Genomic DNA, 18,229 nt, shown 5'->3' with positions numbered 1-18,229 from the left:
AAGACCACTAGTGGGGCTTAATTGCTCAGGGGACTAGTTGTGAGAGAATGAATTTCTGCCAGACTAGGAAAGAGAGGACTTGAGAACATATACACCACTGCTCAAATCCAAGTTTGAATTCATGTTGGCCAAACTCTGTTTTCAAAGACATTTTGGCACCAACCTGTCTGCCCTAAGTTCAACCCCAGGGGCGCATGGCTGGTGGGGTATTGGTCAGGCCCCCCATTGGCCTGACCCAGCCAACTCAACCAAATTGCTATGTTGGCATGAACCTGCGGTTGAAACCCAGAACTGCCAGCATATTTGGCTGGGATGAATTCATCCCAGTTTAACTCTGTGAGCCTGTGTCTCTTATGTGACAGCAGGACACATTAAGGAATTTTGAGGACACTGATTGAATTTCTTGGGACAAAGAAATACAAGCAGTAGAGAAAAGAGATAGAGAGAAATAGATCTTTTAATGTTATGATTTAATATGGGCTAAGCTCTCATTGCAAAAAAAACTGTGTCAACTGTGAGCAGTTGACATGCGGTAACTCTGAGGAAGCTTGTGGTGTTACACCAGCCTTACCCAAGGTTTGACTCAACCCAAGCTTCAATGCACAGTCACTGTGCACCTTGCACAGTGACTGTGCCAACAAAGGAACTTGTGCATTCAGGTGGAGTTACAATGGTAGCTTGGCTTGAGTATCCTGCATGTCAACTGCAAGCAGTTGACCAAGTTTTTTTTGCAGTGAATTTACCTGGAAAAGTAGGCTTCCAACTGTTCTGAAATGTTTCAACAGTCTCCACTCACACCAAGGAAACAGTGGTGGGAATCAGAAGTAGGTTTACTACTCTGCTCTGGTTTTTAAGGTCTTAACAAGAGATAACCTATAGATCTTTTGATGTTTTAAGAGAGAGGAAGAGAAACAGGGAGGGAGCAGTCAAGAGCAATAGAGTTTCCTCTGAGATAAACAAGATCAGTGAAAGAGGGTACTTACTGTCAATATCCTGTGGTGATACTGGAAGTGAAGTGGCCTCTGGTTAGTGATCCTGGGTTTCTATGGTGTGCTGAAGTCTGTGGATCCTCTTCAGGCATGGGGGATCCTGACTTCGAAAATTTTCAGAGTTTGATTACATAATTACATATGTACAAGTGGTTGGGGCGCCTGGCAGCGCTGCCATGTCACAGCTGCACATGTGCACCATAACTCAAGAACTCAGGGAAGGAGTAGAGTTACAAAGAAGTGGTGAGTTGTAACTAGGGTTAAAATTGCATGAGAAAACAGAATCTGAAGTCAAAACAAAGTTATCTCTTAAGATAAAAAGGATATAAGGGGATTTAGGTGTAAAAGAGTATAAAAGGCAGACTTTAGGTCAGTTGTGCTGGCTCTAAGGCTGACAATTTCATTCTCTGGTTGGGCCATGTCAGCCAATCCAGAAAGAAAAAAAAATGGTTTCTGTGACTCTTTCCATGTAAGTAAAAAGGTTACATATGTGAGAAATTACAAAAAAAAAAGACTTGACAAATTTGGAAGGTCCAAAACACTGAGGATACTTGGAGTAATTTCTTTTTCTGTTGGTCTGTGGCAGGAAATGTTGATGAGTGGTTTCTGCATGACCTTGTATGTGCTTGGATCTACCTCTGGGATGAGGGATGAGTGATTTTGCAGGTTGAAGCCCCCCCCCCCCCCGGGGCACGCACGAGAGGTCCCCTGTTTGATGCAGCAGGCACCTTCAGTTGACTGTCCAACCGCAGGTCACACACGTGGGAGATTGCGCCGACTGCGGGTGCCAAGCCTTGCCGCTATGGAGCACACCAAAATATCAAGTCAGGGGCGGGGAGATTGGCCCCGCGTTGGCTCCTACGTTAGACCGTGGTTGGGCGCGCTCTGTGGTGTACTCATCAGCCGTGACCCTTTGTGTGAGACCCCAACAACGGCGGGGGCTTCACACATTTTCTTGAAGCATCATACACCTCAACTGTGACTAATACTGCCCCAACAAGAGGCACTTGAAAGCTTTCTGGAAAGCAGGCATACTGTTTGCCATGGGTCAAGCAAGTGAGGTTTGCACTCCGAAAAGCCAGGAGAGGGGCTGATTTCCAAGAGGGAAACCTCCTTTACAAAGCTGGGATCTGGATCAGCCACTGCAGCATCTGCGGCTCATGCATCAGCCACACCCTGCAGTACATCCATCTCCCAGAGACACACCAAGCATCCGTGCTCTCCGCAGAGTTCAATGGGTGCAGAAACGCCAGGCCCAGCCCAAAACAGTACCCTGCCATCTGCAGCCACAAGATAGTCAACACCGCCATCCGCGCTGGCAAAGACAGCGGCCACAAAGAGGGCACCCAGGTTGGCTTTGGGCCACAGGCCGGCTCCTGGTCCGTCCTCCCCCTCTCTTCCTCTCTTCATCCCCCTTCCTGACTCCTTCTTTTTTGACACAGTGTGTTGAAACTCTGTCTTCTGTTTCCTACTCACTCCAAAAATCCATTACATATTTTATTTTCTCCCTCTTGATGATACTCAACATTATAGCCTGTTTGCATCTCAGTTATGTATGTCTGACCAACATCTTGTAGTCATGAACCCTGACATTATTGGCTTATCAAATCTCCGAGTGTAACTTGTCTTCTTGCATGTGATTTTATTCATTATGGTGCTGTTTTTGATTCATAACCTCCTTTTCTCTCAACCACAGTTTGACCACATGTACACAGTCTACTTATACTGTGCTAGTTACATGTGAATCAAATCATTGGTTCTCTCCCTCTTTTTGCGCCATTGAGCCAATCCAGTGAGAAAACCTCCTCTCACTGTCCAGCATATCCTTACCGCATCTCTACCTCCTTTTTTGGGTTCTCCAGTCAAAAACTCAACACAGTGGAGTGTGCAATAATTGCACCACCAATATACAAATGACAAATGTATTGCACAAAGGGCATAATTGGCACCTATCAGGGCAAATGAACCAACAGATCCAGTGCCACAGCCCAAGTTGAGTCTCCTCATCACCTCTCTATGTGACCGGTGGATCTGCCCTCATAATTTCCCTTGGTATGACTGGGTGTAGGGTGGATATGCGGATTACGTGCCTGTTTAAGGTCAGCCAAGTCTTTTGTAGACCCATCTCAATGCTTTCCTTAAATTGGGTGTGTTGTTTGATCACAAGGCAAGTGTGCATTTGAGATCCCTGAAGAGCTTTGGTATGAGACTGCGGCAACAATGATGTATGCAGGCAAGATCCCTCTAAGAGGAGCCTTATTTGGAGCCTTGCCGAGCCGAATTTGCTTTGGCAACACAGAGCACTAAGTCCACTGAGCTACCTAGGGCTGGACCCCAGGGACGGGGTCGACGGGTATACCCGGCTATCCGACCCAACAGGTCGGGGGCCGGCAGGGTTTTTTTCTAAAAATACCCGCCGGGCATTCTCAGGTATAAAAGTCGGGGTACTCTGCCCATCTCACGGGGACTGAAGGGTATTTGGGCTAAGACAACTGCCTCAGGAGTCAGGGCTTTTTGGATTTTTTTCATGTCTAATTTTGAAAATACTTGCTCCAACAATGCGCTGGTGGCAGGAATGGCTAGGAAGCACTTCGCCATTCCTGAGAGCAAAGGGTAGGTTGATTTCTTGTGCTTCCAGTATTCTAGTCCCTCGGTCTTGCCTGGTTTGGCTATCTCTTTGAGGTATTGACTGATTTCCGCTTTGACTGAGGTTGTTTGCTGTCTGTACAGATCCAAAGACGTCCGCTAGGATTGAACATTGGACTGGTGATGGTTGTGGTTTGCTGGTACCAACACCGCAAGAGCTACGCTACGCAAAGCGGTAAGCGTAGCAAAAGCGTAGCGATTTGGGTCCCACTTTGCTGCGCTTTTAGTAGCGGACTGGGCGCTACGCTTTTCGCTTTTTTTTTCAAGCAGAAAAGATCCGCAAAAATAGCGAGCTATTTTCAGCGGTGAATAGCGGAATTCCGCTACGCTTATTGCTACAGTAGCGGAAAAAACACTACTTTAGCGATTTTGCTGCGCTACTGTAGCAATATTCCAATATCAATCCCCAGCATCATAATTGATGGAGGATTGATGATTAATTTTCATCTAAGGCAGTTTCCACAGAAATGCGGACTGGCCCGCTACGCTTTTTCAAGAAAAGCTGCCCCATTCGCTACGCTTTGGGCGCTACAAGGCGCTAATAGCGCCAAAAAGCGCCGATTTCGCCGCTACGCTCAGCTTTAGCAAAAGCGGAAAAAAATTCGCTGCGCTACGCGCTAATCATATTTAAATTAGTGGTACTGGCGCTTCGCTACCGCTTTAAGTAGCGGCCTTCCGCTCGCGCTATCGCTAATTGTCATTTGAAAAAGCGGTACCCCGCTTTGCTACACAAAAGCGCCACTTTTTGTAGCGAAGCGTAGCTCTTGCGGTGTTGCTGGTACCACACTTAGAAGGACTGTGATCGAAGCAACAAGCCTTGTATTTGAAATTAGCCAGAATAGTGGCTTGATCCAGTCTGATTCCGAGTTTGTCAGACAAGAATGAGAGGTTGTTTTCTATCTAGCCCATCTTGATATGAGGAACGAGTATCATTGCACATGAAATGGGCTGGAGAGACCGGGTACCCGCGGATATACCCTGTATCCGCTGGGAATATCCGCGGGTACCCTCCGCGTAAAATATTCACGCATACCCGTGTACCCAACCCGGTAACTGCGGGTATTTCCACGGGAGCATCATCCACTGATATTCCGCTCAGGTATTACCACGGCTGGGCTGGAGGCTCTTGGGTATCACCCGGGGTCCAGCCCTCAAGCTACCCACCAGTTGCACAGTTGGCCGCATGTACAGCCCCCTGTAGGAAACAAAGGGGCCATTTTAGCCTAGTTGTGGTAGTGCCAGAGCTGGAAAAAAGTGACAGCCAGTGTTGCTTGATGTCACCTGATGTCTGGTGACAATTGATTTTTCCTGCTGGAGATTACTACGGACAATCCCTTCAAGAATGGGGGCGCTGGGCCGGGAAAGATGGTGGTCATAGTGGGGGTTGGGGGGCTTGGGCAGCTAGGCATTCAATTACGTGTGCCCTAGTCAAGCAACCCTTGTCTCCGAGTCCCACGAAGCTGTTACTGACCGGGGTGTATATGTGATGGTGCTCCGAGCTCGGCCACGGGCCACTTCATCATCACCAAAGACGCGGGCGCAACGGCCAAGGCGTGGTCCAACGCGTTCAACCCCATCATCTGTAATAGCAACCAAGTCAACACACTCTTCTTCCCAATGCTTAAGCCACAAGGAAGAATCAATATTCTAGGCCAGCCCAAAGAAAAGTATGTGGTCTGCCCCACAAGCACACTTGTAGCTTTTTTGTTGACGAAAAGGTTATTGGTAGGATTGCGCTGGTTGGCAAAGGCATTATTTTTGGAGGCAGCTTGATGCGCCGCCCGCTAGCCCTATTTTGCCCCATCACGGTTGATTGCTGTCTCTGGAAGAGGACAAAATTTGTCAGCTCCGGTCTCTTATGTGACGCGGAGTTGATGGGATTTTTGGATACACGCTGTAGCGGCTAATGTAGCGGCCAGCGGAAAAGGGGCCGCACTATAACCTAAAAAGGCCAATGGGAAGAAACCACGCCTCAACGCTATAATGCGGAGGGGCTAGCACCCTTATGTAAAGGGGACGCGGCGAGATTACTCGAGCCAGGCGCCGTGGCTACACAAGGTATGAGCGTCTTGTCTTCTAGGATACAGGTGTTATAACACCCACCTGTACCTAGGGGAGAAATACACAAAGAGGAAAGCTGTAAAAGAAGATCAGGTCAGTAGATTATATTAAAACCCCACTCACTTTATGTTTCAAAGTAAGGTTAGCAGGTTTGTATGTGTAATAATCTTGGGGGGAAATCTCTCCAGGGGAAAGATCCCCCCTTTTATATTACAGGATCAGCTCCCTCCTTCGAGTCAAGGTCCTGAGGGATCCTTAACTCCAAGGAGGAGTGAACACGGAATTCAGAAGGGGATTTACATAAATATGTATGTAATCACCCTATTTGTAAATATATTAAGCTTAATCAGGATAAATACACAGAGAGATAAGATTATCTCTCTCTGTATAAACAGATATGTAATCAATGTGAAATAAGATTAATTACATACTCAAAAGAGTGTGAAATATGTACTAAATACATAATAATAGTACATTGAAATAAAAGGTACATAATTCATGTAATGACAGGCAATTGAACTCTTGACTTTATGTACATGAGTCAATCATTAAAGAAGTCTTTAACCATTAGGCTATAAGACATGTACTCTGCATTGTAGACACATGGACTTAGTGTCTCAGTGTCTGACAAAATTGGAGGCATTGGGTGGTGTGGCAGGAACAGGAGCAGGAGCAGAGCTATAGCAATGAGACGCAGTGTCATTTACAATCAAATCAGATCAAATCCATACTACCAAATTCCTCTTTGGTGGATCATTTCATGCTTCATTGCGCTCAAGGCTGGCACCTGGTTCCAACGTTCTCCATTAAAAAAACACCACGGTTTTCGCAGGAGTTTTGTGTGGGTGAAAAGCCCCTAACTTAACACAAGTCCCCCCTGGTGGGAGCGCTGTGGCTGGCGGCAAAGCCGCCCCTCCCGCAGGGAGGGACTTGCGCATTATCCCAAATTTTACGCGGGAGCAGAAAGTTCATTTGGCTGAAAGGTTTTTAAAAATTTTATAGCTCCTCCCCCAGCCTCTCCACCAATATGCCCTATCTGTACCCTATGCTACTTTTCTTTCTCTACAATTTGGTCTACTCAGATTTTTTCTATCCCAATCTGTTGACCTTTTCAAAAGATCAAAAATGCACAAGTCTTCCAAATGAGGCTCCACTTGTTTGGGACTCCAGGAGTTGTTTTTCTGGCTACAAGATAAATGAGTGGCTCAAATTCCTTGCAAGAACAGAACCTAAAACTCTGTGTATTCAGTTTTTCTATATTGGTTGGGATTTTTAGTGTAGCAGATCCTTTCTGCTCCTGCTTAAATCAAGACATAACTCATAAGCCTCTCCTGCGGAGAGCCCTCCGGGCGGGGTCCCCCGGACCCTCCGCTCGAGAGGCTTTGTTAAGCTAGGAAAAGCCCGGACCGCGGGCGTCTTACATAGCCTCGGAGTCACAGTGAAAGGAATCCAGCGCAACTTGGTTGTTTGAATGTGTATATGTATGCTTTGGAGATAACTGCCCAGGATGGACCCGGATGGACTCCACTATGTTCCCCGACAATGTGCACGATATCAGTTTGTTTGTAAATAAGTAATATACCTCGGAGTCATTGATGGGAGGACGTGACCATCACTCCGGTCGGCGCAATGCACCCAAGTTAGCCGGATATTGTTATATTTTGGTTTGATGTTCCTTTGTATTTTACCAACTTTCCCTGTCGACCCTTGGGGGGGAGGAGAACTTTGGCACCGAGTCCCGCGATAACTTCTGGTTGCCTAGCCTTTGATTGCGTGTTTCTCCATCATTTTGCATGTAAGGAGGGTAATCTAGATACCCACGTCACGCGCAGGATGAGATTGCAGGGCGGTGGCCCCCGACGGCTGAGCCGGAGGATTATGAGGTAGGCAGAGCAGCACTGGTAGACCCCCTATTCGGGAGCCTTTGGCGGGCCCTTTGTCGAGAAGCTCAGGTTCAAGCAGCAGCACTTGTATGTATAAAGAGCGCTATTCTCTCCTCCTTCCCCCATCAGTCAGCACCACACATCCAATTCTTTTGCCACTCATCTTCCACCCAATCTCCTCCCTGTCTCTTCAGGCCAGCGGTTCTATCCAAGAAACCCTTCGACAACAAAAATGGACTCTTCTGACAGTGAAGTAGACGAAGTCACACTCATCATCCCTTATGGGTGGGCACGCCGCCGGCGCTCTCCGGCCTGGACATTCTCTTTGCGTCCTTTCGAGCCTTTTTACCACCGTCCCTCTCGGACCTGGACCCTGTCCTTGCGACTTTTCGCCGGCTTTTACTCGCTGGAGCTGCGTCCGGAGAGCTTTGACCTGGACGCGGGGCAGACACAAGAGATCCGGGAATACTTGGAAACCGCACCCTTCCTCCTGCGCGTCGGACGCGAAGGCAACCACACTCTATTTGTGCAAGGGGTCCGCACGCGCACCGACCTAACCCACCCTGCCGTCCAGATCCTCGCCTCGGCCGACCCGCAATGGAGGCATCAGTACATCGACGAGATCCACCTCGTCGCTTCAAGGTTTCTCAGAACCATCAATCGACGCCGTCGTGCCCGCCAGCTATCCCGGACGATTGATCTTCCAACCAACACTCCTCCTCCGGCACATCTGGTGTCTCCGAACCTTCCCGGCGGCCCAGCTGCCTGCTGCATCTGTCTTGCTGAGTATTCTGAGGACTCTCAGATTACCATCCTCAACTTCCACCACACTCATCACTTCCACCGCGACTGCCTCTCGGTGAGTCTTTCCCTCTTCTTCTCTTTTATTGGAGTACCACACTAACTGTTTTTGCTTTCAATTCTCCAGGAATGGCTTCGCCGAAACAATTCCTGTGCTTACTGCAAGGCCCTAGTGCAGTGAATAATCAAGATTCTTTCATTGAACGTGATTATGAATGGACATCTTATGAATCTCCGCACGGAAAATAATCATTCTTTCTCTTTGTATATTTCTTATCAAAATGTAATCTCAAAATGTTGGTTTATTGCCTTATTATGATAACTTCTGTCGTAATTCATCCCATCTGTGGTAAATTGAACCCTAGAGACAGTAGAGTTTATTAACCTGCTACATGTCCGCGCTAGTATCTATCCAGCTCTTATTGGCTGTCGTGCAGTGAGGGTCTAAAACAGCGACTAAAGGGCTCGTACATAGTCTATCCATTCCAGGGTTGGCAGGCCTGACATGGTCCAGCTAGAGGACATCACATACCAGATGCACATCTCAAAGGTGATGATATCTCTTGTTTGCCAGGTGCAGTTCTTGTTTGCCAAGGAAGCACTGCAACATTACTCTGTTCGGTGAGAATTGGACCTAACCCCAGTTCTATTCCACTTTTATCACTGATAGGAGAAGATCTGCTTCCCTCCTTTTGGGGGGTGCACAAGATGATCTGGTGATGCCAGCTTTGTACTTGACTTCTCGTCTCGCCTGGCCCTTTCGGTTGGAGGCAGAGGACGGAATCCAAAGGAGACCTCTAGTTGAGATATTAACTCAGTCATGGCATTGTTTCAAACAGTATACATGGAGAAATAGCTATGAGGACGTCGACGATGTGCACTTTGGAGAGTGAAAAGTATAACGGAGAAAGTGGTTGGTCCCAGAGGGAAGAGAAACACATGGATCACAGGTGGGAAGACAAAAAGGAGCGGCCGGAGGAGAGAGAATCTGTTTGGGTTCAAACTTCCGGAAAGAAGAGACCTTTGTTCTAAAGGAGGCCCGGGGTAAAGGCGTCTGTGGACCTTATGTAAGTATGTGCATGTACTACATGGTATGCAGACCCACCAGGTACTATCAAGTTGTAACTACATGAGTATACCATCTGTTGCTGATATTTCCAAGTCAGAATTTGCCTTACAATTTTAAGAGTTGCATATTTAACTATGAAACAATTCTGAAACGGATGTTGGGATTCTTTTTCCCTATGATAATAATCCGGGTGCTCAAAGTTGAAAACATAAAAACCTATCATATTGCAATATATGTACAGTGCCCAGAAGAAAGTTTTCATGAAATTTCTTTTGACAAGAACACATACAAACCATGCCTGCTAATTTCTGATTTACTGGGAGGATGGACAGAAAGGTTCCAAAAGAATGAACATAAGTTATGTTTTTGGAAAAAAATAAGTGCATACTAGCTGAAAATATTTTTTCATCAAATGATAATTTTGGAAAATCTTTAATACTATTCCAAAAAAATCATGAATAATCAGAATCAATAGACTGAAATGTGACTTGAATGATAATAAATGAAAAAAATGAATCCCAAAATCCATCCTAAATTTGAGTTGGCAGTGAAAACACCTCAGACACTGTTTTTTTGTTACCTGCAGTGCACCAGGAAAAAACAATGATCACTTGTCTGCAAGTGACATCAAAAAGTAAAAAGGCCCCTTTCTACTTTGCTATGTCACTTGTTGGCAAGTGATCATTCTTTTTTCCTGGTGGTGCAAATTTGCAATTTTTGAGGTACTTTCCCTGCCCACAAAAATTTAGGATGGATTTTGGGATTCATTTTTTTTCATTTATTATCATTCACGTCACATTTCATTATATTGATTCTGATTATTCATGATTTTTTTGGAATAGTATTAAAGATTTTCCAAAGTTATCATTTAATGAAAAAATATTTTCAGCTAGTATGCACTTATTTTTTCCAAAAACATTACTTATGTTCATTCTTTTGGAACCTTTCTGTCCATCCTCCCAGTAAATCAGAAATTAGCAGGCATGGTTTGTATGTGTTCTTGTCAAAAGAAATTTCATGAAAACTTTCTTCTGGGCACTGTACTGCCATACCAGGTCATACCCCCTGCAAACAAGGGTTTATGTTATCATGGCATATGCCGGTATGTTGTAACTTGGAGAACCCTCAATTCTATCCACATTATAAGAAAATGTAAATAAACACTCATCCAGACAGCAGCACAGACGAGGCTGGTGGAAACTTGAATCTCAACAGGGAATGCACAGGGAAACCGTTGGAATTTTGAATTTTGGGTACACCTGCAGGTTGGATGATGATTATGTCTGTTTGAGAAGCAAATTATTGCCTTTTGCTCACCGAAAGGCTAATGCTCCAACTCGACCATGCGTTGTGTGTGCCCACTTTTTGATTGAAAAAGGACGTTCGGGTAGTTTACTTGTTCTACATCCGAGGTTCTCATACATACAAAAAAATCACGACATATGTAGTCCTTGGGCGTGACAATATGCCGGCTCCACCAACTCAGAATTCTTACATACATAGATTGTTTTTCTCTACTCGAGTCTAACAGCGCTCTACTCAACCAAAAAAGTTTCCTTATCATCTCAATCAATTGTGGGTCGGATTATCAATGCATAGCTTTGATTAATTTTGACGACAAATGAAACGAGGATCGAAAGGTTGGTTGTCACGGATTGATGTATATGCAGTTCGTGCCGACTAAGAAGAGGGAAGTACTATGACTAATCTACATGACGGAAAGGTTTCCGAACTTCTCCGAGTAACCTTCGACGGTCCACTTGCCCTTCTTGACCATCGTCTCGACGGTCTTGGAGATCCGGGGCTCGGCCTTATCAATGTCTGACAACTTGAGAGGGGGCAAAAAAAAGAGAGATGATCAGCCATCCGGAGGTTTTGTTTGTTGAGGGAACAATCAAACTGAAGGAGTGAACAGGGAAGGGATTTACAGTCAATTGGTCGAATGGACGGGCTCCCTCGATGTTTTGGAGCGTCGCGTTGAGCGCCGCAAGTTCTTCTTCAATTTTTTGGGAGGCTTCGGTGGCCGAACTGACCTGGAAAGACCATGGATCGAGAACAAAACAATGGAGATGTCAGAAACCAGACCAGGTTCGATCGGAGTATAGATATATATGTCAGAGAATTGAGGGCTAGAAAAGGAATGAGAGGCGAACAGCTTTGGATTCGAAAGCTTCGATAGCTTTGATCTGGGCCGAGACATCGTATTCGGCAGGCTTGAAGTCGTTCCAGACTTTCTCCAAGCGATCGACGATCTGGACGTTCTTCTTCAAGACGGCGCGATAATGGGCAAAGTCGATGTCCTGTTTCTGGGATTTGAGGGCCGAGAGGGAGGCCTTGGCTGCCGCGTTTCGCGCCCTGAAGGCCGACAGGGATTGTAGGGTGGTTTGGGGCAAGTTGAGAGCCGTGGCCACTCGAGCGAAATCGACTGCAGCACTGGTAGTCAAGTAGAGATCCATCAGCATCGTCACTCCATTCATCCCAATCGTCCGTTTTTCCCACTCACGTCTTGGCGGCCATTCTGCTTGATTATCTTTAGGTCAAGGAGTCTGTGGCTGCTGGTGGTGGGATGATGATGATGATGCTTGGTGGAGAAGCAGATGGCCTGCGCTCGGCTTGGGCCGGGGAGGGGGGAGGACGGCTTACATAATCGGCGGGCTGGTGACCCCCCGGGGGGCTGGCCTGGCATGTGAACCTGGGCGTGACACTGTATTTCCAGTCCGCAGCCATGGAGAGAGGATTACATAATCAGCGTCCTGATCGCCGGCCCACCGCTTTTTCTTCAGTGGAGGTCCTCCGCCAGCAACTATCGGCACCAGTTTCGATCGACCAAGATGAGGAAACTGAGGAATCCGTTCAACGTCAAGAAGTCTTTCCCTCGGATGGTAAGCTTTGTGCTCTTCGAAATCAACGCCTTTCTCAAAACGCTCATCAATACCTCCCTGTAAAAAAAAGTCATGGAACCCACAAAATCTGTTCAACTTATACCAACGAAGTTTCGGGCCGGAAAACAAAGATACGAATTTCTTGAGATCGTCCAAGACAGTATATTGGCAGAAATGGAGGTCGAAGGCGGTGACACGAGCCTATCATGGAGATTGGATCCAAGAAAAGAAGTTCAAGCGACACTATCTGCCCGCCTCCCTGCCTGCGCTCGCCGTTAAAGCGTCGCTAAAGAAATCTCGCTACGGAAATCGAGAAGAGAAGGTGCCCTTGGCCGCACTGATGTATCAAGAACTCGAACGACGATTGGATGTTGCTATCTTTCGATCTTGTTTTGCTGATAGTGTGTACGAGGCACGCCGGATCGTCATCCACGGAGCTGTCAAGCTGAACGGTGTTAAGGTATGACTGATCTCTCTTTTGTTAGCGCGAGTTGAGGACCTTCGGCTGACTCTTTGGAGGGACTCTTGTCAGTGTAACGCGCCATGGACCCGGCTACACCCTGGAGATATGTTTACCATCGACCCGATGGCGATTCCCATGCTCAATCCTGGAAAAACATGGCCCGAGGGCCTTGGCGACTCGTACGTTGTGGATCTAGACCAGAAGAAGAAGCCCACGCCCAAGAAAATAGAGCCAAGCCCTCCTGCCGAGCAGAGTGAACCTGTCGAGGCCCTCTCAGCCAATGATGAAACAGCCGAGAAACCTACAACATCCCAAGCAGAAAGCACATCTGAATCCTCCGAGGTGGTGCCGGAGGCCGACGAGGACGACCCGGTTGTCAACACAGAACCATCCGATGAATCGAAAGAAACTATCAAACCACCAACAAAAAAGCCCCACTTGACCTTTACCCTTCCGACATACGCCTCGCCATTCCTGTTTATACCCCCATATCTCGAAGTCTCATTCCGTCTCTGCACCTCGGTCTACCTTCGCCACCCGACCTCGGGGCCAGGCTACTGCGAGATTCCGACGCCGTGGGATGCCGATGGGGAGGTGATGAAGCTTGCCTGGGAATGGTATACCAAGCAAGGTCTGGGTCGACGCATCAGACGGGAGCGCAAGGAGTGGGACGCATTGCGAGAAATGAAGCGAGATCCTTTCGCCGAGGGCCATCTCAGGAAACACGCCCTGGGAGGTCGGGTCGCTGTTCATGGAAAATACGAAGGCGGACGAGTCGGGACTGCTCGTCTTGGTAGTGCCGAACCCAGGCTGACTCCTTTTAAATAGCATTCTTATCCGACTGTAAAAAATCATACATAAATATTCAAAATCATCCATGTTGGGGGGTTTCCACATCCTGCTACCTAGATGCAGCCCCTTGGCCACAATAGCAGGCCTTTGACTCCTGAGGACCTTCGACATAAATCTACAGCTTTCCATCGATGGAAATGTACACATGTTTTCTTGATTGTCCCTCTATCATGATATTCCAAACCAATACCACACAGGGTCATTGTAATTATAATCCTTCTGCAATTTCTTTGGTACAAACACTGCGTTTTTAGAGAATTCGGTCTCTGTACGATGCCATATCTGCACTGTGGCAGTCCATTGATCAATTCAGGAAGGTCAGCTCCGCTCCTCCTGACCAGACTCAATATCTACCTCGAAGCGCCTAAAAGCAGCTGCTTGAACTTATGCGCTGATGCAAGTTGGATGGAAAAATGGCCTATGGAATTCAAGAGATGAGGGCTCAACTGAACCAAAAGTGTTCATTTTCAAATTGACCCTGATATGGATTAAATTACTCTGAAGGTAATATCCAAGAATATAATATGTAGATTGTAGAAACAAAAAAAGTTGGTCAACAAAAGTATGAAAAAGTTGTGCAACCATCATAATATTAACAATATAACCGTTAATTTTCTTTTGCCCTGAAAAGTAAAGCCAAAAAACCAAAAAAAAAATTGAAGAAAAATGTAGTAGAAGAAAAAATAGTATCCCAGGAGGATAAAGATTAATGGTGAAGATGGGTGGTTGGTTTGTTAAATGTGCCCCAGAAAGAAAGATATAAGTGTATATATAGTGAAGAAATGGATACGTGCTGTGACGAGGGTTTCAAGCATGTGCAGGGTTTCATTCCTGTCTTGGAAGAGCAGGTAACGGTTGATTCTCCATAAACTGAGGGGGGATAGAAGGTAAGCTGGGAGGGTATTGCGGGTAACCGATAGGAGATGGCTTCCAAACAGGCAGCTAGTAACACCGAAAAGAATAAAAAAAGATGTTCAGTTTCTCGATGAGGATAATGATTAGGTTATAGAGGGTGCTTTAACTCACTGCTGGCGATAAACTGTGTTGGGATCTCATTGCAGATGGTGGTGCATGGTCTAGGTTGTGAGTGGCCGGTTCCCAATCATACTTGAAGTTCTGTTTTCCAAAAAAAAATCAGTAAGGCCATTGATTCAGTTGTGGATGGAATTCTTTACTAGTTGGACACAAACAGTATTCAAGGATAATGGAGAATTACTCACGGCAGCTCCAGGAGTCTTCACCGCTTTTGAGGTCATCGAACAGGCGGAATTCGGAGGGTACGAGTACGAAAAGATTTCGCTCTCTTCGTCTTCCACTGGCAGCTGCTTCTATTTATCAACACGGAATATAACAACAACATAGTCAGTATATCGGGAATGTAAAACTAACGCGCTCGTTCAGAATGTCCAGGTAGATTACGCACATGTTTCTCGCTCTCATATTTGTTCAAGGTTCGCGATACCGAATTTTGGATGTTCTTGAGCTTGGACTTGGAGAGCTTCGCGGGATGTGCGTTCATTTTAGGGGCTTTGAATCCAGGCTCGGGTGGGGTGGTATATAATGTCTTCATTTGCGCTTCGTTTGGTGGGCTGAAGATGGGGTTCTTGGGGACTCCGTCTAAAAGAGCATAAACTGCGTAGCCATATGGATAAGGAGGTTGGTTAACACAAATCTCCAGGCGTCTCCCACCGATGTCCATCACTGACTGAAAAGAAAAAAAAAATGGCTCACGATATGACACTGCCATGATCCGGACCATCAATTTTTGTAAAACTAAAAATGCCTTACTGGCATTAAAGGCAACATCAAAGTTGGGGGATGCTGATACGATTGAGGTAATCAGACACATCACATCAAAAATGAACACCAGCGTGTATGTGGAAAGGAAGAAACGAAGAATTGAGGTCATGTTCGTGGGTCCAACGCTGAAAGACAAAAATAAAAACCAGAAAACTGTTAAGAAAAACTGTATGATGTGGGGAGATCTATGTTACTCACGATTGGCCAGATCGTCGTGATTCCATAATGGTAGCTCTTCTGTCTTTCAGATAGGAGCCTATCAAGATAAAACTTATGATGAAGCTACTCAAAGTCGTCATGACGAGGTACGCCCAGAAAAGACCTTCGGATACTGAGATTCCTCGGACTGTAGGGCTTTCAAACGGATTGAGCACTGAGAGGAAGGGGAGATGATTGATTAGCTTGAGTTGGCTAAGACCACGTTTGGATATGGAAGAGTGGGAGCGCACGTAATGAGATAGTTGCCGCGGTACCAATTGACAAGGAGCCAAAACCCAACAGAAGCAGGAAAGGAAAGAACAATTTCGGCCTTTGTACTTGGTGCAGAATTTTGTCTGAAAAATAGCTCTGGGTTGCTATGCTGACAATACTGTAATAGTGAGTCATTTGTTAGCTCCGGAAAAGAATGAAGCGAGAACTGAAGAAGTGCTTACGAAGTTAACAGAGGAACCAAAGAAGATGTCCAGGGCACCACATGCTTGTAAGTGGCATCGTCTGCATGAGTGACTGCAGTCTGATAAACAATCTGTGCAAGGCGAAGGTTGAGTTTCCATACTCCTTCAAACGGAGGAGCGAAGATTTGAAGATCATAGTGAAGAGGGCTTACCGTTAGTTCCATGATGGTCATCACGACACAAACGGTGGCCACCAGAACTGCGCCTAATCGGGCAAAGACCATTCGAGTGGGCCTGGTAGCACCCGATTGATATTCAAAGTACCTCCGCAAGGGCGGCCGAGTTGTTGAGGTTTTCGAGAGGAAACGTGAAGCGAGTACAATTGATATTGAGGACAGGGCACACGCAAAGGGCACCGACATGATCTGCGACCCGAGAATCCCCTTTACCACGATATCCGCCTTGGACATGCTGGAGGAAGCCATCTTTGTGTGAGTTGAAGTTAGCACCGGGCCGGGTTGAATTTGAAAAAAAAATGCGCCTTATGTCTAGCGAAATGAAGAATTATTGAAGAAGTATTGACAGCCAGGAAATAGGTATTAAAAGGTTGATGGTATAAAAAATTACCGCAAAGGTCGGATGGGTTTGTACTCTGACATCGGCCTCGGTCTGCTCTTTAAGGACGCATCGCGAGAGCCGAGTCTTGTCAGTTGCTTTCCCGTTTCCAGAGGAAAATGTGGTATTATTGGACTGATGACGATCTGGCCTGAGTACCCAGTATCAAACTCCGCTCGGGTTGGTGTTATTCCGTCATCACCCCACCTCCAAAGTTCAAACTGGTGATTTCCTATCCTACAAACCGGACTAGACGTTGTTGGCCTAAAACTCGTCCAATTCACCGTGGAGACCCACCGTCAGTCCAAGACTCCCGGCTAGACCGGGCTAGCGGGTTGCCGCAGACTGCCTCCCTCCCAACCTACGCGCCGCTCGGCCATCTTCCTCCATTCAGACCCCTCAATCTTTTTGCCCCGAGGGACGAGTCGGACGCAGCCGCGCTAGATCCCGAAACGCATCCGTGGCCAGCCCGGACAAGACCAAACGGCCTTACGCGCGTGCGGTGGATACACGTTGCGAGGGCGCCGGCAACCGTACCCCCATGGACCGCTCCAGTGCTGCGACAAAGTGTCGATGTTTTCAAAAGCGTCGCCGGGCCGCATCCCCGAAGCGGACCCCGTTGTGCTGCTCTCCTCAAGAAAGCCTCGCGTCATCAACGGCAAACAGGCGGCCAGGCAAAAAGCACGTCAGACTCAAACCCGAGGTCTGCTGCCAGATGGCCCTAACTTAACACAAGTCCCCCCTGGGAGGCTCGCTGTGGCTGGCCGCGAAGCGGCCCCTCCCGCAGGGAGGGACTTGCGCGTAATGTCGAAATTTTGGCTGGGAAAGAAATCACAAATGGCTGGAGGAAAAATATTAAGCCTCAGCCAGCCTCCCCCTCAGGTCCTGTGGACCTGCCCCAGAGCCAAAAGATACTTCTGGACCTCAGCTTTCATTTGGCACTGGTCTCATCCCCTCAATCCAAACCATTCTCCCCCTACATTTTTTTGAAAATAACAAAAATCGAAAAAGGATAAACCAAGGATCCACAAACATTCATGCCTGGCGGATCCTGGATTCGCAAGATCACAATCTCTGAAGATCACTGCCAATACATCAGAGATTCTGCTGGCAGATCCAATTGGCCTGTTAAGTACGACTGTGTTTCAAGTCCTTTATATGCGCCTGCTCACCTTTGAGCAGTAACCAAATCCGATTATCCTCAAACATGCACCCTATCCAAGCTCAAGAAAGCCCTCCAACAATCCCCATACATGTTCGAATCATAGACATCTGTGATTTCTGGTATTCTCGACTTTCCGAATCCAGTAGCCGCTAGGAGAAAAGTGTTTCGACCACGAACAAGATTAACAACCGTGTCGACTTGCAGGGGCTTGCTTTCCTGTTTGTACTGATTTAAAGATTCTTCTCTGATGTAAGTCTTCAGCTGCTTGTTGTTGAAATTTGCAATTTTCTGGGGTATGTTGATCGGGAGCATTTTGATGGACTGCTAGGCGGAGTTCGTGATCTCATGACACAACAGCGAAGTGTGCAAATTTTCACCTTTATGTTACT

General features: G+C 46.8%; 4 protein-coding genes across 4 annotated transcripts; 2 read left to right on the top strand and 2 right to left on the bottom strand.

Moving 5' to 3' along the window:
- Window positions 1-7,811: 7,811 nt before the first annotated feature.
- On the top strand, window positions 7,812-8,561 carry PtA15_18A322 (uncharacterized protein; the record flags this gene model as incomplete). Its single annotated transcript, XM_053164851.1, has 2 exons — window positions 7,812-8,438; window positions 8,508-8,561. 2 exons carry the CDS (start codon window positions 7,812-7,814, stop codon window positions 8,559-8,561), a joined length of 681 nt encoding a protein of 226 aa, XP_053028819.1.
- Window positions 8,562-11,157: 2,596 nt separating this feature from the next.
- On the bottom strand, window positions 11,158-11,966 carry PtA15_18A321 (uncharacterized protein; the record flags this gene model as incomplete). Its single annotated transcript, XM_053164850.1, has 4 exons — window positions 11,158-11,277; window positions 11,378-11,482; window positions 11,603-11,882; window positions 11,953-11,966. The coding sequence occupies 4 exons, from the start codon at window positions 11,964-11,966 to the stop codon at window positions 11,158-11,160; spliced, it is 519 nt and encodes a 172-aa protein (XP_053028818.1).
- Window positions 11,967-12,280: 314 nt separating this feature from the next.
- On the top strand, window positions 12,281-13,622 carry PtA15_18A320 (uncharacterized protein; the record flags this gene model as incomplete). The annotated part of the gene is made up of 3 exons (XM_053164849.1): window positions 12,281-12,331; window positions 12,402-12,791; window positions 12,864-13,622. 3 exons carry the CDS (start codon window positions 12,281-12,283, stop codon window positions 13,620-13,622), a joined length of 1,200 nt encoding a protein of 399 aa, XP_053028817.1.
- Window positions 13,623-14,471: 849 nt separating this feature from the next.
- PtA15_18A319 (uncharacterized protein) lies at window positions 14,472-16,545 on the bottom strand (the record flags this gene model as incomplete). The annotated part of the gene is made up of 9 exons (XM_053164847.1): window positions 14,472-14,588; window positions 14,673-14,762; window positions 14,867-14,974; window positions 15,070-15,278; window positions 15,378-15,571; window positions 15,645-15,819; window positions 15,896-16,035; window positions 16,100-16,191; window positions 16,273-16,545. The coding sequence occupies 9 exons, from the start codon at window positions 16,543-16,545 to the stop codon at window positions 14,472-14,474; spliced, it is 1,398 nt and encodes a 465-aa protein (XP_053028816.1).
- Between the last annotated feature and the right edge of the window lie 1,684 nt (window positions 16,546-18,229).

This window comes from Puccinia triticina, chromosome 18A (assembly GCF_026914185.1).
Source record: "Puccinia triticina chromosome 18A, complete sequence".
In the NCBI taxonomy this organism is placed as follows: domain Eukaryota; kingdom Fungi; phylum Basidiomycota; class Pucciniomycetes; order Pucciniales; family Pucciniaceae; genus Puccinia; species Puccinia triticina.
The sequence above is the reverse complement of the archived record's forward strand: the minus strand, read 5'-3'. Positions and strand labels throughout refer to the sequence as shown.